This window comes from Schistocerca gregaria, chromosome 4, assembly GCF_023897955.1.
Source record: "Schistocerca gregaria isolate iqSchGreg1 chromosome 4, iqSchGreg1.2, whole genome shotgun sequence".
In the NCBI taxonomy this organism is placed as follows: Eukaryota; Metazoa; Arthropoda; class Insecta; order Orthoptera; family Acrididae; genus Schistocerca; species Schistocerca gregaria.
In genome coordinates this window covers 31,004,125-31,029,861 of record NC_064923.1, presented here as the reverse complement: position 1 = coordinate 31,029,861, position 25,737 = coordinate 31,004,125, and the positions used below count along the sequence as shown (strand labels likewise).

At 43.8% G+C, this 25,737-nt stretch overlaps 1 protein-coding gene across 7 annotated transcripts in view; it reads left to right on the top strand.

Annotated features, from left to right (window-relative positions):
• The window catches only part of LOC126267963 (neurexin-1a), a 1,982,806-nt gene that overhangs the window by 551,092 nt on the left and 1,405,977 nt on the right, over window positions 1–25,737 (top strand). For all 7 annotated transcript variants that reach the window (XM_049973298.1, XM_049973297.1, XM_049973300.1 and 4 more), the window contains one exon: window positions 25,501–25,636. In XM_049973298.1, the coding sequence (XP_049829255.1) occupies window positions 25,501–25,636 (136 nt within the window). The remainder of the gene's footprint in view (window positions 1–25,500; window positions 25,637–25,737) is intronic.

Here is a 25,737-nt window from a genome sequence, read left to right as displayed (position 1 = left end):
ATTTTGACCATCTGTTTAACATAATTGCTCTTGAGTGCCATAGTTTAAGATCGATAATAAGTAATGGCATAAGGTGTCTAAGATACAGTCATCTATTTTGTCCAAAACATGTTTGGACCGCAACTATTAAATTCAGTTACCATTTACATTACGTAATCATTAACAACGCATAGCCCGTAGATCGTATAAATGTAAGCAGTTAGTCAGTGCACCTCATTGAATTTCAATGAGGAGCACTGAACAACTACTTAAATGTATACGATGTACGGGCTATGCATTGTATAAATGACTCTGTATGTGTGTATATGACGAAGAAAACGTCCCAACATCAAGAGATGTAGAGTAATGAAACTTCGCGAATAGATTTGTCTAGGTTACATTACTAAGTGATTAACATTGGAAGATCACAGGTTAATGTAGGCACAAGATAAGCCATTGCAAATATCAAATGTTGGTACATGAATAACCGATATAACTGCCAGAGTGTTGAATGCAACCATAAAATCTGCATGCACTGTGTTGTACTGGTTACGGACTGCCATGATTGTTGTCCTTGACCAGTCAACACAGGAACGGTTAGTGCTGTTTGTGGATGGATGTTGTCGTCCGATAAAGTCCCATATGTGCTCAATTGGAGACACATCTGGAGATCGATCAAGCGAAGGCAACATGTAGAGCATGTTGCGTTACAACAACGGTATATGGGCGAGTGCAATCCTGTTGGAAAACACTCAAGTCGCAAGTGACGGTGATGTGGGGTCGGTGCAATGCGCGCTATAGGGCGTCTGGTTCGGAGCTATCTTGGAAGTAATCGATTTGTAACAGTTCGTTGTATCACTGCGGTGCAAAGTACTGCTCAAATTCCTACTGCGGGTGCAGGACGATTCTCCAGAGCCCTACGCTAGACACGATGGTCTTCCTTCTCGGTAGCGCCACGTGATCATCTGGTGGACAGTCTTCTTGCGACTGTTCACTCTCGTGACCACCGGTACCAGCAATCGTACATTGGCTACGTTTGTGCCAAGTCTTTTTACAATATCGAGGAGGAAATATCCAGATTCTATTGCACGGCCTAGTTCAAACTCAGTGAGGTACTGATAGTGGCGTCTTTGTCGTCTTAAAGACACCCTTGACTAACGTGACTCATCGCATCCAAGATAACGAAAGCTCACAACCGGCACGAGAGAAACTCGTATGGGATTGGCGCGAAATTTGAATAGACACCACGTTTGAGGTACAACACACGTTACGTCGCATAATTCCTTTTTGGTGTTGGCACTTTTTTTGTCATCATTATACGTCTATATCCCTACAGCTAAAATTTACAACATAGCAATGTGCGCATTACACGAACGAAAATGTGCCACAGCGTTTATGGTGGCTGTGGCTGCGACGTGCCGGACCCTCCGCTCGACGCAGAATTCGAACGCGACCTCCGAGCAGCGGACGAGTGCGCCCCTCCAGCCTCAACCCCAGCTGCTCGGCGCCACCTGCCAAGTTTGCGTGCACCTCATCGTCCTGCTCGCCAATCGGATTAAATAAATACAAAGAATACACAGTGAACTCCTTCACCAGCCTAAGAAGACTGTGCACGTCTGGCGTGAGAGATTTTATCAGAAGGTATTCTTCCGATGTGTCGAAGTGCATCTCGTCTTGCTGATACGTTGTGTTGTAGACGGCATTGAAACAAAGCTACAAGCAAAGTTGCTGTATTTTACTTATATGTGTGAGACACTTGTTCTGACTTGTGGGTAGTTTTGTCCTGCACGTCTTCGACACGTTTCTCCAAGTGAAACGCCGTTAGACTTACGGGGCAGGTGGGCAAAAGTATCGAATAGAAAAACCACACACAAGAGAAAAGGATGCCTAATACAGTAAGGAAAACCGTTGGCATTCAAAACAGCTTCCAGTCGTCTCGGAACGGATAAGTATTCGAGACCGTCTGACAACATTCTTCAGTGAAAATAGTGTGAAGTGGAAGTAAGGACGATGGAGGTGACTAGCGACCGCAAAGGCTCACATGTGGTATCTGTGATGGCTGGGGCAGATGCGCCGGTTTGTACTCGTGCCCACAGAACCGGCCCTAGACGACGTGCGCTGTCTCACTCAACACAGCGTCCTCATTGGAAAACATATATTGTTCCGTGGGATGGGCCCGATCAGGCAAAACGGTCACACAATCCTCCGCAATATTCCCACGCCTTGTTCCCTGGTTCGATTCCCGGCGGGGTCAGTGATTTCGTCTGCCTCGTGATCACTGGGTGTTGTGTGATGTCCTTAGGTTAGTTAGGTTTAAGTAGTTGTAAGTTCTAGGGGACTGATGACCATAGATGTTAAGTCCCACAGTGCTCAGAGCCATTTGAACGTCCGCGATAGTGCGACCTCGCAAAGTAACCGTGGAGTGCAGGGGCCTCGCGTTACGGCTGCCCAAATCGCGACCGAACTCCCCCTTCTCTCGCGTTTCCCTCCTTGCAGTAAGCAGTCTTCGTCTTAGGCTCGGGACGGCTCGTGTCACACATAAACTCGGCCACGACTTGGGGACCGTGTCAAACAAAGTTCGTCGGACCAAATGCCTTTCTTTCATTGCTCCGTAGTCCCACTTCTACGGCATTCGCACCACGTTTCCCTGTTACAGGTACCTCCATCACTGACCAGTGGTTTTGTTATTCTAGCTCGCCACGCGATTCCCTGCTAACGGAGCTCTATTCCTGTCGTTATGTAGCTGACAAGTTTCGTGAGCGAAACACTGACTTTCGACTTTTGGTGCTGCCGTCGTCTTACTTTTCGTCACGCTCCTCTTCACGCCTGTTACGATTACTCGACACACAGCTTTGTCCCTCTCGTGCATTAGCGGTCTATGTTTTTCCGCTTTCACTGTGTGCGCTATAATCTTTCGCCGCGACACCTGTCAATACACGGGGTCTCAGTTGCGGAAGCACTCAGTGCGCGAGAAGCGACAGCTCTCTCGGGTTCGAATTCGCGCGGTCACAATTACACAGAACACTGCTCTGATCACGAGTGTCGCTTGCACTGCAGACGTGCCGGTCGTGGTCAGACGCTGGGGAGCGAGCGGCGCTCCCGGCCAGCATCTGCACGCAGGTCGGGGCGCGCGTTTCTCGCCACTTCTGCGCATCTTCGTCCGGGCCACCTGCAGCGAGGAGCCCTCCGTGGCAGTGTGGAGGGCGCGCCGGTGCGTCTGAACGGCAGTGCCGCATACTTTTATTCTGTTTTGTAGAAGAAAACGTGGCAAAATTGTTGTAGTTTGCTACTGGCAGCTACCAACTTATCAACACTTATTTTCTTCTAGAATGTAATCATCTTGCTTTTACCTACTTTTTCACAACTTTATTACTGTTACAATAATTACAGAATAAGCACCGGGTTCGGGAGATCTGCTTCCTGAAAACCAGAGAGAAATTGAACATATGTGGTTCAGCTACTAACGTAGAAAAGACATTTTTTGTTAAAGTTCAATTATGTATTTATAAATATACGGCAGAGACAGCATAAAAAGTGCAAGCTTTATCTGTATCTGCTCGCTATGCAAAATTATGTGCTAGTAGTAACAAATTTACATAAATAAAAATTTGAATGTTGGTTTGTTCAAAATCGTGTATCTCCATCAATTGCTTGGGAATTTTTGACGTAACGGTGAATGTTAATACGGGCGTACAAAAGTACTTGATTTTTTAATGCCAGTAGAAACCAAAATTACTAATGTTGTGTAGGTGGACGAGGCACAATTTTTAAACTGCGGAAACATGGCACGACGCGCCCATATTGGCCGCGGGACTGCCCTGTTGCCGGATGCTCTGGACGACGGAGGACTGCGAATGCTTTGCCTGCCGGAGATCGCGAGGGCCGTTTGTATGTGTGTCAGCCAACCAACGAATGGCAACACGGCAGTCCCACGCCTAATAGGAGTGCGTAGCGCTAGGTCTCCGTAGTTTAAAAATTGTTATTTGTCGACCTACACAACATTAGCAATTTTGGTTCCTACTGGTTCAGCTATCCAGGGTTAAAATTTCGTGACATAATTCTACAAAAATTTAAGTATTACATATATAGGAAAATAGGGTAAATAAAAACACGCTCATATATCAGTGCGGCGTTGGCTCAAAGTTTCAAAGCAATCGAAAAAAACTTGCAGGGATTTGCGATTAGGAACATATACATTTCTTATATAAGTACAAAAGCGTAGATGTTCCTTTCTTCAGAATCTCAAATGTCCGAAAGTTCTTTACGGATTTCTTTGAAATTTTGACGCATCACTGAATTCGAATACTCAAGTGTTCGTATACACCTACCGCAACACCATCTCGTATATTTCTAACATAAGGGGAAACAATATAAAAATCTAAATATTGGTTCGTTCGGAATCGTTAATCTCCGAAAGTTTCCGATCGGGTACTTTGAAATTCTGACACAACATCGAATTCTACCTCAGGCGTGTATGTAGGTACCTAATTCTTTAATATATGTATATTTTTAACACCTGTAAAACTGTATATATGTGATATATAAAGCGAAAACATTTTTACCAAAAATAAAATGCGCCTTATCGATTTGCTTTCCATTTTTAAACGTTCATCTAACAATAAATGCTTACATAGAATGTGTAATAACAATACTATGAAAAGAATAGTTGCTACTCACCATTTGGCGGAAATGCTGAGTCGCAGACCGACCTTTGTCAAATACACACGCAGATGCACACACACACGTTCTCACTCTGCGCGATTGTGTGTGAGTGTGCGCGCACTCGTCTGTCGTCTATTTTTGACAAAGGCCTTCTCCGGCGAAATCTTATTTTGTGACAGTCTTTTTTGTTGCCCTATCCACATCACTTTAAATTACATTCCTATCACTTTTGGTTTGGAAGCTACAACTCTTCAAAGTTTCAGGGGCAGATACCACACGCTGTACATAATACGTGGCTGTGTGGTGGGTGATGGGTGTTCTGGCGGTGGGAAGTTGATTTATATGAGATGTTCAAATGTGTGTTCCTGAATGCATAATGCCATACGCCCTCTAAGGGATCTGCGGACGAGCTGTAACATCGCAGGCGTCACGGAGCAACATGCGTCCTCGATGCGCCTTTTTAGATCATATAGGGATGTGGGCTCAGTGACATAAACACGATCCTTTAGATATCCCCACAAAAAGAAATCTAATGGTGTTAAATCAGGTGACCTTGCGGGCCATTAATGAGGACCATGGGGCCCCAACGTCCTTCCTGCAAACCAGTTGTTTAGTTCCTCCACAACAGCACGCGCAGAATGGGCTGTGTGATCATCCTGCTGCATCCATATATGGACTCTCTAAGGAAAAGAAAAATGGCTCTGTGCACTATGGGGCTTAACATCTGAGGTCATCAGTCTCCCAGAGTTAGAACTACTTAAACCTAACCAACCTAAGGACGTCACACACATCCATCCCCGAGTCAGGATTCGAACCTGCACCGTAGCAGCAGCACGGTTCTGGACTGAAGCGCCTAGAACCGGTCTGCCACAGCGGCCGGCTATGGACTTTCGTGTAGACACACATGTTCAAGGAGACCACCCAAACTGTCGACTATAAACGCGCGATATAACTCACCTGTCGGTGTACCTCGGAATTAGTGTGGACCGATGATTTCATCCCCAAGGATTCCACACCACACATTAACGGACCACCTACGTCGACGGTCGACAGGTCGTACCCACCCAGGGTTGTCTTCAGCCCAGCAGTGCACGTTATGGCGATTCACTGCACCATAATTTGTGAACGTAAACTCATCAGAGAACATAACACCTTCTAAAGACTCTAGCGTGAGCCGAACGGTTCTAAGCCCTTCAGTCCGGAACCGTGCGACTGCTAAGGTCCCAGGTTCGAGTCCTGCCTTGGGCATGGATGTGCGTGATGACCTTAGGTTACAAATTTTTTAGGTTTAAGTAGTTCTAAGTTCTAGGAGACTGATGACCTCAGATGTCAAGTCCCATAGAGCTCAGAGCCATTTGACTCCAGCTTGAAATTACGCGTGGCCCATTCACAGAATTAACTGTCGCAGAGAAGTCGTTTCCATGCAGCCCCTGGGTCAGTGACAGGCGGTACGTATTAAACCTGTGGCCGTGTAATATACGCCACACAGATGTGAGACTGACACCAGCGACTGCAGCAACGGCTGATATTGGATCGTGGTGTACTGCAGCTAAAACAAACACCTCCCTCTCCTCACTTCTTACACTTCTTCGCCTGTTACTGCGGAGCATAACAAAGCTGCCTGTTTCTTGAAGTCGTTGCTCGGCACGTTAAGAACGTAATGGCTGCCAGAACTCTTCGCCTAGGATGTCTCACGGCGTGCGCCACGGCTGCTTCAGTGGCATCGTGTCGGCACCCGCCGAGCATCCGCAACACGGCAACGTACTCGTTGTTCGTGTGTGCCATCTTCATCTGGCTCCAACTGTCGGGTCTTCGGCAGTGTGCGGCGACAGTCGGCATCGAGGAAGCTTCTCGCTCCGTGACACCGGCGACGTTACAATTCGGCCGCACCACATTTAGAAGGCGCATTCCGTTATGCGCAGCTTGTGTGGTATCTGCCCCTGAAACTTTGAAGAGTTGTAGCTTCCAAACCAAAAGTGATAGGAATGTAATTTAAAGTGATGCATATACAGCTGGTGTAACTGATTCCAGTGCATGATACAAACAACTATTGTTCCATTTAAAAGACTGTATCATTTTGCTGTAACTCTTTGGATAATAACACAACAAACTACCTTCATAACTCGGCAGACAGTGTAACGTTTCTTAAGGTGAGCTACCGCAATAAGTATTTCCGTCGCCTATTACTTCGTAACTTACAGAGGCCAACACATTTAGTGAAACACCCTGTGTATACATGGTGAGTCACGAGGAAAGGTACACGCTTCGAATGGTGACAGTATTAGTGATTCTGAAGAAAAAAACTTTGTATGGACATATTATTCTGAATTGTTTCCGATATAGAACACATTTAATATCACTTTTGTACATTTTCTCCTGAGTAACTCGAAAACCACTCCCTCCAGCGATAATGTGTCGCAGCACAAAATTAAACTACGTCGAATTTCCTACAAAGAAGGACTTATTCATTTGTTTTCTCTATGACCTATAGTTGTTGCGAAGATAGCTCGAGAATATTCAAAATATCGCACAACGCGCGTGCTCTGTAACTTAGATAGATTTTGCAGGCCAATTAGAGGTATTTTCCGATTTACTAGAGCACAAATGTCCCTGTCAAGCTGTACGTCTCAACTCCCTCTACACTATTGCAAATAATGACTATGTTTGAAAATACAGAAAATAAAACACAGTGTACATTAAATGTGTTGTATCTCAGAAAGCGTTCGGAATACGGCATATGCCCAACTAACACCAGTACCGTCACGCATCAAACATCAAAGCTTGTACCTTTCCTCCTGACTCACCATATAATAATGGGAAAACGTTGTTGGCGAGCAGGAAAGTTGTCTTTATGGGTTATTGGCTTATGATTACAATAATACTACACAATCTGAATTTGCAGCAACAATAAACAACACTCAAGGTCAGCGAGATAAGAGGAGAGGAGATGGACAAAAGGACAGGAGTAAATGGTGGGCAAAGAGAGAGAGCCGGAGGAAATGGAGAGTGGTTAGGGAGGACAAGATTGACAGAGAAAGGGGGCAGGAGTTGATGGAGTGAGAGAGGGGGAGGGACAGGGAACGGAGAGAAGATGGGCAGAGGTGATGGACGGACAGAGGGGGAAGGAGAAGGCTGGGTCGTATGTCCAGTCCCCATACGTATGAGAAAAGTATGCTTTCTCTTTACTTTCTTTCCCACTGAAGCAGACTGAGCCATGGCAAAGCGTGGGACGTATGTCCAGTCCCCATACGCATGAGAAAAGTATGCTTTCTCTTTACTTTCTTTCCCACTGAAGCAGACTGAGCCATGGCAAAGCGTGGGTCGTATGTCCAGTCCCCATACGTATGAGAAAAGTATGCTTTCTCTTTACTTTCTTTCCCACTGAAGCAGACTGAGCCATGGCAAAGCGTGGGTCGTATGTCCAGTCCCCATACGTATGAGAAAAGTATGCTTTCTCTTTACTTTCTTTCCCACTGAAGCAGACTGAGCCATGGCAAAGCGTGGGTCGTATGTCCAGTCCCCATACGTATGAGAAAAGTATGCTTTCTCTTTACTTTCTTTCCCACTGAAGCAGACTGAGCCATGGCAAAGCGTGGGTCGTATGTCCAGTCCCCATACGTATGAGAAAAGTATGCTTTCTCTTTACTTTCTTTCCCACTGAAGCAGACTGAGCCATGGCAAAGCGTGGGTCGTATGTCCAGTCCCCATACGTATGAGAAAAGTATGCTTTCTCTTTACTTTCTTTCCCACTGAAGCAGACTGAGCCATGGCAAAGCGTGGGACGTATGTCCAGTCCCCATACGCATGAGAAAAGTATGCTTTCTCTTTACTTTCTTTCCCACTGAAGCAGACTGAGCCATGGCAAAGCGTGGGTCGTATGTCCAGTCCCCATACGTATGAGAAAAGTATGCTTTCTCTTTACTTTCTTTCCCACTGAAGCAGACTGAGCCATGGCAAAGCGTGGGACGTATGTCCAGTCCCCATACGCATGAGAAAAGTATGCTTTCTCTTTACTTTCTTTCCCACTGAAGCAGACTGAGCCATGGCAAAGCGTGGGTCGTATGTCCAGACCCCATACATATGAGAAAAGTATGCTTTCTCTTTACTTTCTTTCCCACTGAAGCAGACTGAGCCATGGCAAAGCGTGGGTCGTATGTCCAGTCCCCATACGCATGAGAAAAGTATGCTTTCTCTTTACTTTCTTTCCCACTGAAGCAGACTGAGCCATGGCAAAGCGTGGGACGTATGTCCAGTCCCCATACGCATGAGAAAAGTATGCTTTCTCTTTACTTTCTTTCCCACTGAAGCAGACTGAGCCATGGCAAAGCGTGGGTCGTATGTCCAGTCCCCATACGTATGAGAAAAGTATGCTTTCTCTTTACTTTCTTTCCCACTGAAGCAGACTGAGCCATGGCAAAGCGTGGGTCGTATGTCCAGTCCCCATACGCATGAGAAAAGTATGCTTTCTCTTTACTTTCTTTCCCACTGAAGCAGACTGAGCCATGGCAAAGCGTGGGACGTATGTCCAGTCCCCATACACATGAGAAAAGTATGCTTTCTCTTTACTTTCTTTCCCACTGAAGCAGACTGAGCCATGGCAAAGCGTGGGTCGTATGTCCAGTCCCCATACGTATGAGAAAAGTATGCTTTCTCTTTACTTTCTTTCCCACTGAAGCAGACTGAGCCATGGCAAAGCGTGGGTCGTATGTCCAGTCCCCATACGCATGAGAAAAGTATGCTTTCTCTTTACTTTCTTTCCCACTGAAGCAGACTGAGCCATGGCAAAGCGTGGGACGTATGTCCAGTCCCCATACGCATGAGAAAAGTATGCTTTCTCTTTACTTTCTTTCCCACTGAAGCAGACTGAGCCATGGCAAAGCGTGGGTCGTATGTCCAGTCCCCATACGTATGAGAAAAGTATGCTTTCTCTTTACTTTCTTTCCCACTGAAGCAGACTGAGCCATGGCAAAGCGTGGGACGTATGTCCAGTCCCCATACGTATGAGAAAAGTATGCTTTCTCTTTACTTTCTTTCCCACTGAAGCAGACTGAGCCATGGCAAAGCGTGGGTCGTATGTCCAGTCCCCATACGTATGAGAAAAGTATGCTTTCTCTTTACTTTCTTTCCCACTGAAGCAGACTGAGCCATGGCAAAGCGTGGGTCGTATGTCCAGTCCCCATACGTATGAGAAAAGTATGCTTTCTCTTTACTTTCTTTCCCACTGAAGCAGACTGAGCCATGGCAAAGCGTGGGTCGTATGTCCAGTCCCCATACGTATGAGAAAAGTATGCTTTCTCTTTACTTTCTTTCCCACTGAAGCAGACTGAGCCATGGCAAAGCGTGGGTCGTATGTCCAGTCCCCATACGTATGAGAAAAGTATGCTTTCTCTTTACTTTCTTTCCCACTGAAGCAGACTGAGCCATGGCAAAGCGTGGGTCGTATGTCCAGTCCCCATACGTATGAGAAAAGTATGCTTTCTCTTTACTTTCTTTCCCACTGAAGCAGACTGAGCCATGGCAAAGCGTGGGTCGTATGTCCAGTCCCCATACGTATGAGAAAAGTATGCTTTCTCTTTACTTTCTTTCCCACTGAAGCAGACTGAGCCATGGCAAAGCGTGGGTCGTATGTCCAGTCCCCATACGTATGAGAAAAGTATGCTTTCTCTTTACTTTCTTTCCCACTGAAGCAGACTGAGCCATGGCAAAGCGTGGGTCGTATGTCCAGTCCCCATACGTATGAGAAAAGTATGCTTTCTCTTTACTTTCTTTCCCACTGAAGCAGACTGAGCCATGGCAAAGCGTGGGTCGTATGTCCAGTCCCCATACGTATGAGAAAAGTATGCTTTCTCTTTACTTTCTTTCCGACTGAAGCAGACTGAGCCATGGCAAAGCGTGGGTCGTATGTCCAGTCCCCATACGTATGAGAAAAGTATGCTTTCTCTTTACTTTCTTTCCCACTGAAGCAGACTGAGCCATGGCAAAGCGTGGGTCGTATGTCCAGTCCCCATACGTATGAGAAAAGTATGCTTTCTCTTTACTTTCTTTCCCACTGAAGCAGACTGAGCCATGGCAAAGCGTGGGTCGTATGTCCAGTCCCCATACGTATGAGAAAAGTATGCTTTCTCTTTACTTTCTTTCCCACTGAAGCAGACTGAGCCATGGCAAAGCGTGGCTGGGAGCAGGTAGTACACAAACATTACCTGTGCTACGCACCTGACGCATACTGGATACAGTCGCTGCTGCTGTCACTGGAACTCTTTCAAAGCCGCCTCTTGGGGCCGCACCGTACGGATGCGTGCATCGCGCTACAAACGTTGTAATGTCACCTGATGCCAAAACCCTAAGGTTTCCTTACTGCTCTGGGATTTGTCTGTTCAGCTAGCAAAGCTTGAATCGCGGTTGAGTGTGTGAGGAAGCCGCGTCTTGTGACCTCCGTGCTGTTCAAGTTCGAAACGTATTCTCCTGCTAGTAAACGCAACGCCCTTTCTTCCTTCTTTCCATTTTATTTTTCCTGAGATGTCTCTCTGCTAGAGACAACGAACCTCCCCCTAGTCAAGATGTTTTACTCATTCTTCCCACTAGCTTTCTTTTCCGTTCTATTCTTTGCAGCAATTCATACGCCACTGTACCAGTCCACTTCACTTTTTTCAGTTTTCCCCACAGTTGAATTTCAAAGCTAAATGAGTATTTTTAACGTTTCAGTTAGACGGCCTACGATTCACTATCTTATAACACTACACCTCAGACAAAATATTTCCCGAATCACTTTCTTAGTTAGATCAGAATTCTCTTTTATATCAGAAAACGTTACACCTTTTCAGAAACTCCTTTAGCCACATATTTTCTACTTTTTTATTTCCTCTAGTCGTATTCCATTTTTCGTCAGTAGACTTTTTTCTTTTTCCGAGGTCTTTCCTTTCATTGATACTTTGACAGAAACAGCACTTCTTTCCTACATTTACCCTCATTCTCTATTGTTTTTCGACTTCTGTGACCTTGCGCATTTAAACTCCTCTTTGTTCCTCTCATTCAGCTAACATTGCTTTGGCATCTCAACACTTAATTAGCTTTCCCCTTTCTCCCCTGCATTCCTGTTTAGTTTCTCAGCATAAAGCCGTCCTCCGGTGGACTGGGAACTGCACGTGCAGCCTCGCGGAACGTGCCCTCTCGTCGCGAGGCACGCAAGACGCAGCGTCCACCGTGGTTGCCGCCCGCTCTGGAACTTGCGTGCGCCTCATTCTGATTTGCGATCGCAGCGCTCTCCGGTGGGGGTTCGCCGCTGCGTCCAGTGCGCAAACCTCAGAATTTGCTTACGGAAAAGGAGCCGCGTAAAACAGCTACGTTAACTCGGTTAGCGATCGTCCAAGAAGAGCGCAAAAAATCGCCGATTTCTCGAATCGCCGATGGCTTCGACAGCTAACTGCTGCTCGGAGAACGGTACATATGCTGCAGTTGACAATGATTAAGAAAATGTATTAAAAATCACTTTCGGCAGCAGTTGCAGCGTCACAAAGTACGCTGTTAACACTAAAATGTTACGTCGCCTGTCGCTACTCCACTGCTCTCTCTGTCTTATTTTTCTACATTCCATATTGTTCTTGTTCCGCATTTTTAAAAATTTTGTTCGGTCTTCCTGTGAAGTCGGGATGATGCATTTCATTTCACTTTGTCACACACGCGGGTTAGTCTCGGCTTGACAATCTTTGTTGCTCTAGTCGTTACTGTTAATGTTGCATGAGCACTGTTTCTCGTTGACTGCCTCTGTTAAGCGATGCATCACAGTGCAAACTGTAATGAATTTCTGGAGGATCATCCACTGACGTAAATGCAGTCTTGCAATTCACTGGTCAGTATTTCGCAAAACACAACATCGCGTATTGCAGATCATACATGTATTAAATTAAGCTGAAGTTCTCAGAATATTATGCAAAAAATAAAAGAAAAAGACACAAAAGGGATCACACCTACTGCAAGAAGCGCACCTGGTACCTTTCGGTTTGAAACTAACTTTATCGATTACGCTACATTTCCAACAAATGCGGGCTCTGATTTCCCTTATTTTATTATGACCCTATACAGGTCACCGTCAACAACATAATTTCGCATTTGGAGGAGAAAGTTAGTGACCGAAATTTAGTGAAATGTACCACCGCAATGAGAAACGGCTTTGTTTTAATGATCTTCACCCCAAATCCTCTATCATGTCCGTGACATTCTCTCTCGTATTTCTCGATAATATAAAATGTGCTGTTCTTCTTTCAACTTCCTCAACGTATTCCATTAACACGATCTGTAAGGATCCCACACCGCTCAGGAGTACTCCAAAACAGGACGGACAAGTGCAGTGTAGGCAGCCTCTTTAGTAGATCTGTTGCTTCTTGTAAGTGTTCGGCCGACAAAACGCAGTCTTTGGGCCGCCTTCCACAACATTTTCTGTTTGCTTCCTCCATTTCAAGTTATTCGTAATGAAACGTCCCCTTAGAAAAATTAATGATTTACTGTGCTGGTAAACCCCTTACGTTGTTTGATTTTCAAACAGCTGAGCAAAACTGAACGTACTAAGACAGTTCTCTCTTTATTTATTCTGATTATCACTAAACCGACACACAATATTTTTAGCGAAAGGCAATCTGACTTTCAAAAATCCCTACAAAAGACTGGCCCTATCTAACAATAACCTATACCTTTCATGAAACACTAACCTCAGAAAAATCTTCGTTACTTGACTACCAAAGCGAGCGCCGCTACTGCCAGCTAAATAAAAGATTCTGAGCCACTAACTACTGATAGGCATAGCCGGCCGAAGTGGCCGAGCGGTTCTAGGCGCTACAGTCTGGATCCGCGCGACCGCTACGGTCGCAGGTTCGAATTCTGCCTCGGGCGTGGATGAGTGTGATGTCCTTAGGTTAGTTAGGTTTATGTATTTCTAAGTTCTAGGGGACTGATGACCTCAGAATTGCTCAGAGCCAATTGAACCAACTGAACTGATAAGCATAGTTAGAAAATGAAAGATTATGATTCAGAACAAACAATGTATATCAGTTCAAGACATCCAGTCTAACAAATTCACTCTCTCTGATGGACACACGTCCAGATCATCCACTCTCAAAACTCCACCATCTCTCTCCCCACATCCACCAATATAAAAACCTAAACAGCTTACTTACAGTAACTATAATTGCTAGGTATTGTGTTTAATTTTCCGCCCTTGGATTTGACTGAGTGTAACCGAAGTTTAGCGGATACCTTTCAGCAGAAATGTGGATGACCTCAAACTTTGCATAATTTAGGGTCAGTTGCCAATTTTTGCAGCATACAGTTACCCTTTTTAAATCGTTTTGCAATTGGTTTTGATCTTCTGATGACTTTACTAGACGGTAAACGACAACATATGACAGCTGCACAGGTTGCCTCCTAAATCTCTGTATGTAAACGGCAATATCCTCACTGACTGGTAATCGTCCAGGCCAGACCGCTAAGGATTGAAGCTTTAAATGTGGAGAACGAGTGGATACTATACTGTAGGCGTCGTTTAACGAGGGATTTTCCGAAATTCCAACGGTAAGGGGCTGTAATAGTGGATGAAGGTATTTTTTTTAACGATGTCACTATTAATGCAATTATGAAGGTAGACCTATGAAAATTTATTTGTTTTTTCGGTCAGAAATAAAGATATACATGTCAGCATTTTTGGAAATTGAACGCTGTAGATGTGAAATAGTGGGTGATAGCTTGTTTTTGAAAATATATTATTGTTAAAGAACTACTAAAGTATTTTTAAAGCTTCATCTACGAATATTGGTATTTGACTTGTCGGTTACAAATGAAAATGTGTTCCAGTGCTTTTGAAACTGAACCCCTAACGGGGTGAAAGAGGGGATGAGATTTTTATGAAAATGTTTCATTATAAAAGCATTTTTAAGCTAAATCTATGAAAACTTAAATTTGGCTTCTCAGTTAGAAAATAAAAAAATTATTTGTTTCACTCTTTTTGGAAATTTTATTTTCTATGAGGATAAAACGGGGATGACAGTTTTTATGGAAATATTTCATTTTACAACCTTTTCGGAAGTAAAAGCTGTGAAAATTTTGACTTCTCCGATAGAAGTAAAACGTAGGCGTGTCACTGTTTTCGGAAATTCAATCCCCAAAGGGGTGAAGTAGGAGGTGAAATATTTCATGAAAATATTTCATTGGGAAAGCATCTTCAAAGCTAAATCTTTGAAAACTAATGTTTGGCTTCTAGGTTAGAGATGAAAAAATACGTGTTTCACTGCTTTTGTAAGTTCAGCTCCTAAGGGAGTGAAATATGGTCAGACTGATTCACTGTCTCATCATCGCCCAGTCCAAACCGCAAAGGAGAGAAACTTGAAATTTGGCGAGGGTGTGGATCTTATACTGTAGGCATCACTAAAGAAGGGACTCCCGAAATTAGACTCTTAAGAGAGTGAAATAGGGGAGGAAAGGCTTTTTGAAAGTGTGTCGCTATTAAGGGAATTTTGAAACCAGACCTACGAAAACTGGTATTTGGTTTCTCTGTTGGAAAATAAAAAAATACGTGTTTTTGCAGTTTTGGAAATTCATCTATTCACGAGGTAAAATAGTGGCTGAAAAAGTTTTTGAAAATAAATAATTGCTGAAGAACTACTACAGGATTTTTATGGCTACATATATGACAATTGCTATTTGACTTCTCCGTTAGGGGGGAAAAAAACCGTGTTTCAGTGTTTCTGGAAATTCAACACCTAAGGGAGTGCAATAAAGATTGAAAATTTAAAAAAAAAATATTTCTTCATATAAATAAATTTAAGGATAAATTTATTAAAATTAGTATTTCACTCCTCGGTTAGGTACGAAGAAATATTTGTTAGGGGAAGAAAGTCACTGCACAGATCCCCACACAAACACAAAAGGCATGATTAACAAAAACTTTAGACTGCAGCTATCAGGATCTGTTTTTGGTCAGGAGTACTTTCGGAAAAGAACATGCTTATAGGGCCTTAATTAGAGTGAAAAGCTTAGAGGGTGTTGTGAACAACGTAAAAATGTGATTAAATAAAGAGAAAAATCTCTGCAGGCCATTCAGTGTACGCGAGCAAACCAGAACTATATACGACACCACCTTGGTGAACGCTAGAAATCACTTTTGCTTTGCTCGATGATTTTCCGTCAGTTACTACGAACTGTACCCTCTCTGACAGGAAATCACGAATCCAGTCGCGTAACTGAGACGATAATCCATAAACACGCAATTTGATTACAAGCCGCTTTTTAGATACGGTATCAAAAGCCTTCTGGAAATCTAGAAATTCGGAATCAATTTGAAATCCCTTGTCTATAGCACTGTGGTTCATGGTGTGGGTTCCTGTAGTCATGTCCTAGTTCATGAACCACGGGCAACGTATGAGTGGCCAAGTAAGTGGTCCCGACAGTCGGGATACCAGTTACTTTGGAAGAAGGCTGGGATTCTCGGACATATTCTGAGTCGTGGCCACCTTTGTGCTCATACGGCAAAGACTACCAAATCCACCGGTTAGTCCCTCAGCCATTAGGGGTAAAACCCAATGGGACTCGGGGCAAGTAAGGCTAGGAATCTGCTTCCCTGGTACTTTAAGTATGATGCTGGCAACAATCAGAGTAAAATGCCTCGGACCCTTAGAGGTGACGGAGTCCCACCTCTAACTGACAAACCAGGGACTCCTAAGATACGACTTGGCAAACAAATGGTAATGAGATGGGGAGCTATTAATATCAATGGGGGCTACCCTGCGAAGAAGGTATAGCTGGCAAAGGCTGCAAGTAAGATGGGGCTGGACGTTTTAGCTGTTAGGGACATTCGGGTAAGGGGTGAGAAAGAAGAGGAAGTGGGAGAATACAAGGTCTACCTGTCCGGAGTCAAAGCAGGAACAGCACAATGGGGTGCAGGGCTTTACATCAGGAAAGAATTGGAACCCAGCGTAGTTGCAATAAGGTATGTAAACGAACGACTGATGTGGATAGATTTGACAGTGTCTAGCTAGAAAATTACGATTGTGTCAGTATATTCGCATTGTGAAGGGACAAATCTAGATAAGATGGATAGTTTTTATGAGGCACTCAGTGATGTAGTTGTTAAAGGCCAAGGACAGTGTTCTGCTCATGGGGGATTTTAATGCCAGGATTGGAAATCGAACAGAAGGGTATGAAACGTTTATGGGTAAATTTGGAGAGGATATGGAGGCCAACAGGAACGGGAAACAACTCCTGGATTTCTGTGCCAGTATGGGCTTAGTAATCACAAACTCCTTTTTTAAACACAAGAACATTCACCGGTATACTTGGGAAGGCAGGGGAACCAGATCTGCCATTGACTATATAATAACAGATCAGGAATTCAGGAAGGCTGTGAGGGACACAGGTGTATTCAGGGGATTCTTTGATGACACTGATCATTATTTAATCTGCAGTGAAATTGGGATTGTGAGGCCGAAAGTGCAGAAGGTCAGGTCCATATGTAGGAGGATAAGAGTGGAGAAACTTCAGGATAAGGAAATTAGGCACAAGTACGTGACAGCGACCTCAGAATGGTACCAGTTAGTTGAATGTAGTCAATTACAGTCATTGGAAAAGGAATGGACAACGTACAGGGACACAGTACTAGAAGTGGCTAAAGAATGTCTTGGAACAGTAGTGTGTAAAAGTACGATGAAGCAAACAGCTTGGTGGAATACCACAGTCAAGGAAGCCTGTAAAATGAAAAAGAAGGCGTATCAAACATGGCTACATACTAGAGCTCAGGTAGACAGAGAAAGTTATGTTGAAGAAAGAAACAAAGCCAAACAGATAATTGCAGCATCCAAGAAGAAATCTTGGGAAGACTTTGGAAACAGGTTAGAGACTATGTGTCAAGCTGCTGGAAAACCATTCTGGAGTGTAGTTAGCAGTCTTCGAAAGGGAGGTAAGAAGGAAATGACAAGTATTTTGGACACGTCAGGGAAACTGCTGGTGAATCCTGTGGATGCCTTGGGCAGATGGAGGGAATATTTTGAAGAGTTGCTCAATGTAGGTGAAAATACGATCAGTAAATTTTCAGATTTCGAGGTAGAATGGGATAGGAATGATGATGGAAATAGGATCATATTTGAGGAATTGGAGAAAATGGTCAATAGATTGCAGTCCAATAAAGCAGCTGGGGTGGATGAAATTAAGTCAGAACTCATCAAATACAGTGGAATGACAGGTCTTAAATGGCTACACAGGATAATTGAAATGGCCTGGGAGAGGGGACAGGTTCCATCAGACTGGACAAAAGCAGTAATCACAGCAATCTTTAAACATGGAAACAGAAAAGATTGTAACAACTACAGAGGTATATCTTTAATCAGCGTGGTGCGTAAAACTTCTCAGGTATTGTTGAACGTAAAGTGTGAGTATTAGTTGAGGACCAATTGGATGAAAATCAGTGTGGGTTTAGGCCTATTAGAGGTTGTCAGGGCCAGATCTTTAGCTTACGGCAAATAATGGAGAAGTGTTATGAGTGGAACAGGGAATTGTATCTATGCTTTATAGATCTAGAAAAGGCATATGGCCGGGTTCCTAGAAGGAAGTTATTGTCTGTTCTACGAGATTATGGAATAGGAGGCAAACTTTTGCAAGCAATTAAAGGTCTTTACATGGATAGTCAGCCAGCAGTTAGAGTTGACGGTAAATTGAGTTCATGGTTTAGAGTAGTTTCAGGGGTAAGACAAGGCTGCAACCTGTCTCCACTGTTGTTCATATTATTTATGGATCATATGTTGAAAACAATAGACTGGCTGGGTGAGATTAAGATATGTGAACACAAAATAAGCAGTATTGCATATGCGGATGACTTAGTTGTGATGGCAGATTCGATTGAAAGTTTGCAAAGTAATATTTCAGAGCTAGGTCAGAAACGTAAGGACTATGGTATGAAGATTAGCATCTCCAAAACGAAAATAATGTCAGTGGGAAAGAAATATAAACGGATTGAGTGCCAAATAGGAGGAACAAAGTTAGAACAGGTGGCCGGTTTCAAATACTTAGGATGCATATTCTCACAGGATTGCAAAATAGTGAAAGAATTGGAAGCGAGGTGTAGCAAAGCTAATGCAGTGAGCACTCAGCTACGATCTACTCTCTTCTGCAGGAAGGAAGTCAGTACCAAGACTATTATCTGTGCACCGTTCAATCTTTCGATCAACTTTGTTGTACGGGAGCGAAAGCTGGGTGGATTCAGGTTACCTTATCAACAAGGTTGAGGTTACGGATATGCAAGTAGCTAGGATGATTGCAGGTACTAGTAGATGAGAACAATGGCAGGAGGGTGTCCACAATGAGGAAATCAAAGAAAAACTGGGAATGAACTCTATAGATGTAGCAGTCAGGGCGAACAGGCTTAGATGGTGGGGTCATGTTACACGCATGGGAGAAGCAAGGTTACCCAAGAGACTCATGGGTTCAGCAGTAAAGGGTAGGAGGAGTCGGGGCAGACCAAGGAGAAGGTACCTGGATTCGGTTAAGAATGATTTTTAAGTAATAGGTTTAACATCAGAAGAGGCACCAATGTTAGCACTGAATAGGGGAACATGGAGGAATTTTATAAGGGGGCTATGCTCCAGACTGAACGCTGAAAGGCATAATCAGTCTTAAATGATGATGATGATGATGATGATGATGATGATGATGTCTATAGCACTGAACACTCCTCGTGGATGAAGAACTAGTTGTATTTGACAAGAACGATGTTTTCTAAATCCGTGTTGACTGTTTTTCAATAGACAGTTTTCTTCGAGGTAATTCATAATGTTAAAACACAATATATGTTCCAGAATCCTTCATCGTGTCGAAATTAATGATATGGCATTGTATTTTAGTGGATTACTCCTCTTTCCTTTCTTGCATAATGGTGTGGTCTGTGCAACTTTCCATCTTTGGGTAGGGATCTATCGTCGAGCGAGTGGCTGTATATGATTGTTAAGTATGGAGCTAATGCATCAGCATATTCTGAAAGGCACCTAATTGGTATACAATCTGGACAGGAAGAGTTGCTTTAATTAGGTGATTTAGCTTCACTACTCGGAGGACATCTACCCCTAACTTACTCATGTTGGCAGCTATTCTTGATTCGATTTCTGGAATTTTTACTTCGGATTCTTTGGTGAAGCGAGTAAGAAGAGAAAATAACAAGCCACCAGAGTTGTTCGGTGTACTACAATATTTTTTCTGTTTATGGGTGTCTGGTTGATGTTCTCTGCTGGTTTCTACAATAAAAAAAGAAAAGAAAGGCGACTATGGAAGTTTCAGTTGTATTTGACGTATGTTTGAAAAAGTCGGTACTCAACGAAAGAAAAACCGTAGAAAAGAAAAATTAATTAATGTTTTCCAAGGTGATTAATGAGGTATCTAAGTTAAATAAACACACAAACACAAACATGCTTGAATACGCTAGAAGGGATTAGGAAGTGAAAGTACAGGTTATATGTCACATATCCGCAGATAGTTTTTTGGTGCGGGGAAAGTAGACAATGCGACCATCTGCAACATTAGTCTTGCGTACTTAACACCATTCCGCTTTTTTCTTTTTCGGCAACCTGCAGAAAATACACACTAGTAAAGTCGTGGAGACCAAAAAGGATATTGGAAATTTATAGGAGCCAGTTCCGGCACCGAGTTTACCTAATTTAGAAGTAGATTTAGTTTCACCTAACACTCAGACAAAATTACATAAATTTTACATCAGAAATGTACAAAAGTGTCTTAAGACACTTTCTCCAACTGTAAGCTTCCGACTGCCACAAGGCTCCGGAAAAGAATTTAGGAGGTGATGACACATGATGTGCCTGGTGGTGCAGTGGTGAGCTTCTGCTTAAGGGACCTGAAAACGTGATGCGCACTCTTCTTCTACGCGTACTTCCCCCTCCAGCTACCCAACTGTTACTCTTCATAGTATCAAATGGTTCAAATGGCTCTGAGCACTATGGGACCCTACATCTGTGCTCATCAGTCCCCTAGAACTTAGAACTACTTAAACCTAACTAACCTAAGGCCATCACACACATCCATGCCCGAGGCAGGATTCGAACCTGCGACCGTAGCAGTCGCGCGGTTCTGGACTGAGCGCCTAGAACCGCGAGACCACTGCGGCCGGCTCTTCTTCATAGTATCCATCACATTCTACAGTCTTATGCCAGCGTTGTGTAATAACATGTATTTCCTGTTTGTTAAAGTTCTTGTTCTGCACCTGCTAGCATGTTTTCAATGCTTGAAAACAATCTCATCACTTTGAAACCATTTTCCACATACTAATCTTTGTGTGGACCAAACAGGTGGAAACACGCAGATGCCAGGTGTGGTCTGTAGGGGGTTTGAGGAAATGATGCCCAATCCAACTTGGCGATGAATTCTGGGAGATGTGTATGGCCACATATTGTCGTGTTGGACCAAAATTTCTTTTGGATTCTCGTCGTACCGAACACGATGGAAACAGTTTCTTAGTTTCTGTGGAGTCTTGACGTACGCCTCTGAATTAATGGATGCCCTTTTTCGGAAAGACTGTCATCATCTGTTTCACAGCGGAGGAAGTTATCTCGAATTTCTTCTTTTTTGTTGATTGCAGCTGTTGCCACCGAGTGAGTGCCTTTTTGTTTGCAGTTCAAAGAGCAGGTTTCGTCAGCCATAGCAGAAAGGTCTCTCCACTGGCCTTAGATAGTTGCAACAGTTAAGATGAAATGGCTTCACTTGGAATCTTGTGGCCCGTTGTGGACATTCTTGGAACACATCCTGAACACATCTTTGAATATCCAGCACTCCAGGTGCTTCGAATGTCCAACGATAGGTGCAGAAACAGTTGTGATGCGCCAAAGTGCACGAATAATAGCACCCGTTTGATTAACTGTGCCGGGAGCGGTGGCTGTGGCAGGCGTGACCCACCAGGCTGCTCTGTTCCGGCACTTCCAAACGCCTTATCCCTCCTTACACATCGTCCAGCAGTACTTCTGCCAACTGTATCACTGCCCAGAATGGATATCCGCCACCGTTACTTTTCCGTGACCAACAATTAGAATCACTGCACGGAATCTGAGACGCGTGTCTCACGAACGCGTCATTTGACGGTTCACCACCACTCTACTATCTGGCGGGATTGTTCGATATATTGTTTTGTTGCGGTCTTCAGTCCAAAGACTGGTTTGGTGCAGCTCTCCGTGCTACTCTATCCGTGCAAGCCTCTTCGTCTCAGAGCAACTACTGCAACTTACGTCCTTCTGAGACTTCTTACATATTCATCTCTTCGTCTCCCTCTTCCGTCCAGTACCAAATTTGTCATCCCTTCTTGCCTCAGAATGTGTCCCACCAACCGATCCCATCTTCTAGTCAGGTTGTACCACACATTTCTCTCCTGCACATTTCTATTCAGTACATCCTTATTAGTTATGTGATCTACACATCTAATCTTCCGCAGTCTTCTGTAGCATCATTGTGTCCTCCTTTCAAAACACTGTTCATTCCGTTCAACTGCTCTTCCAAGTCCATTGCTGTCTCTGACAGAATTACAATGCAATTGGCGAACCTCATAATTTTTATTCCTTCTCCACGGATTTTAATTCTTACCCCGAATTTTTCTATTGTTTTCTTTACTGCTTGATCAGTATACGGATTGAATAAGATCGGGGATAGGCTAAAAACCTGTCTCACATCCTACTCAACCACTGCTTTCCTTCTGTGCCACTCGACCCTTATAACTGCCATCTAGTTTCTGCACAAATTATAAATAGACTTTCACTCCCTGTATTTTACCCCTTCCACCTTTAGAATTTGAAAGAGAGTATTCCAGTCAACATTGTCAAAAGCTTTCTCTAAGTCTACAAATGCTAGAAACGTAGGTTTGCCCTTCCTTAATCTAGCTTCTAAGATAAGTCGTAGGGTCAGTATTGCCTCACGTGTTCCAACATTTCTACGGAATGCAAACTGATCTTCCCCGAGGTCGGCATCTATCTGTTTTCCCATTCGTTTGAAATAATTCGTGTTAGTATTTTGCAACCGTGACTTATTAAACTGATAGTTCAGTGATTTTCACACCTGTCGCCACCTGCTTTCTCTGGAACTGGAATTGCTATATTCTTCTTGAAGTCTGCGGGTATTTCGCTTGTCTCATGCATCTTCCTCACCAGATGGAAGAGTTTTGTCATGGCTGGCTCTCCGAAGGCTATCAGTAGCTCTAACAAAATGCTGTGCACTGCCGGGGCCTTGTTTCATCTTAAGTATTTCAGTGACTTGTCAAATTCTTGACTCAGTATCATATCTCCCTTCTCATCTTTATTCCCTTCTACTTCCATAATATTGCCCTGAAAGAACATCTCTATTTTATAGACTCTCGACATATTCCTTCCACCATTCTGTTTTCTGTTCTTCGCTTCTGACTGGTTTCCAATCTGAGCATTTGATATTCGAGCAGGTGGTTCTCTTTTCTCCGAAGATCTCTTTAACATCCTGTACGCAGCATCTATCTAACCACTAGCGATACTGGCATCTACATCCTTACATTTGTCCTTTAGCCATTCCTGCTTAGCCAATTTTCGCTTTCTGTAGATCTCATTTTTTAGGCGTTTGTATTCCCTTTCGCCTGCTTCATTTATTGCATTTTTATGTTTTCTCGTTTCATCGGTTAAAGTTAATATCTCTTGTGTTACCCAAGAATTTCTACTATATCTCGTCTCTTTACGTACTTGGTCCTTTGCTGCGTTCACCATTTCATCTCTCAAAGCCACCCATTCTTCTTCTACTGTTTCCCCTATTCTTGTCATTCGTTCCCTGATGGTCCCTCTCAAATACTCTACATCATCAGGTTCTTTCAGTTTATTCAGGTCTGGTCTCCTTAACTTCCTGACTTTTTCCAATTTCTTCAATTGTAATCTGCAGTTCATAAGCAATAAATTGTGGTCAGAATCCACATCTGCCCCTGGAAATATCTTACACTTTAAAACCAGGTTCCGAAATCTCTGTCTTACCATTATATAATCTATCTGCAACCTGTCAACATCTCCGAGCTTCTTCCATATATACAACCTTCTTTTACGATTCTTGAACCAAGTATTAGCTATGATTAAGTTATGCTCTGTGCAAAATTCTACCAGGTGACTACCTCCTTCAATCCTTACCCCGATTCCATATTAACCTACTACGTTTCTTTCTCTTCTCTTTTCCTACTATCGAATTCCAGTCCCCCATAATTATTAAATTTTCGTCTCCCTTAACTATCTGAATAATTTGTTTTATCGCTTCATACATTTCTTCAATCTGTTCATCATTGGCGGAGCTAGTTGGCATATAAACTTGTACTACTGTGGTAGTCGTGGGCTTCGTGTCTATCTTGGCTACAATAATGTGTTCACTATGCTGATGGTAGTACTTTATCCGCGCTCCTGCTGCTTTATTCAATATTAAACCTACTTCTGCATAATCCATATTTGATTTTGTATTTACAACTCTGTATTCACCTGACCAGAAGTCCTGTTCCTCCTACCACCGAACTTCACTAATTCCCACTAGATCTAACTTTAACCCACCCATTTCCCTTTTTAAATTTTCTAATCTACCTGCCCCATTAAGGGATTGGATTGTTTAGGGGAAGAGAACAAACAGGAAGGTCATCGGTCTCATCAGATTAGTAAAGGACAGGGTAGGAAGTCGCCCGTGCCATTTCACAGGAACCCTCCCGGTATTTGCCTGGAGCGATTTAGGGAAATCACGAAAAACCTAAATCATGATGGCCGGACGTGGGATTGAGCCGTAGTCCTCCCGAATGCGAGTCCAGTGTGCTAACCACTGCGCCACCTCGCTCCGTCCCGATTAAGGGATTTGATATCCCACGCTGCGATCAGTAGAAAGCCAGTTTTGTTTCTCCTGATAACGAGGTTGTCCCGAATAGTCCCCACCAGAGATCCGAATGGGGGAGTATTTTACCTCCGGAATATTTTACTCAGAAGGATGCCATCATCATTTAACCACACAGTAGAGCTGCATGTCCTCGGGAGAAATTACGGCTATAGATTCCCTATGCTTTCAGCCGTTCGCAGTACCAGCACAGCAAGGCCGTTTTGGTTGATGTTACAAGGCCAGATCAGAGAATCATCCAGATTGTTGACCCTGCAACTATTGAAGTCGCTGCTTCCCCTCTTCAGGAACCACAAGTTCGTGTGGCCTCTCAACAGATACTACTGCGTTGTGATTGCACCTGCTGTATCGCTGAGGCACACATGCTTCCCCCGCCAACGGCGAGGTCCATAGTTCATATACATTAACGACTGTAAAAATGGGAGCATTATTTATTGAACAGATTTAATTTAAAAGGCAAAGATTGGTAGGAGGGATAAAGTCACTGTGTCTAGGTTCGAGTGTCGTTGAACGTGACTCAGTATCGCACCTATTCAAACTTTTTACGTCTCCATTAAGCAGCAAGAGCTGGATACAGCCCATTCTACATAACGCTATGTATTCTTTTAACGTATCATAACAACAACTATATTCGCGAAGAGTTTAACCTATGTCACTCTAAATGTGTCGGTAACTGTATTCTTGTGTATGTGTTTGTCGCGGCTTATACTGGTCGATTACACTATTTTGTCCTCCGTCAGCACTACGGTCCAGATACGAGTAGTGGATGCCGCGAGTACTGCAGTGTGTGCGCTCCGCTGCACTAGGTGGACTCTGTGTCTGTGTGGTCCGCTGTCAGTACGCTGTGCTCGTCTGCCACTCCCTGAGCAGAGTTCGGAGTGAGCTGCCGCTGCCGCTGCCGCTATACCTCGAGTGTTTGCACTGTGCTGTGACATGTGTGTGACGCGTGCTTTCCGCGTGTGCGCGCAGGGCATCCGCGGGAACCTGACGGACGCGTGCGAGGAGCACGACCCCTGCCAGCACGGCGGCATCTGCATCTCCACCGACAGCGGGCCCATCTGCGAGTGCCGCAACGTCGACTTCGAGGGCATCTTTTGCGAGAAAGGTACGCCTCGTCCAGTTCTACGACGTCACGTATCCAACGTTCAGCAATGGCGTACAAATGTCTTTAAATTTATTTCGTGGACTGAATAAAGGTAACATTTT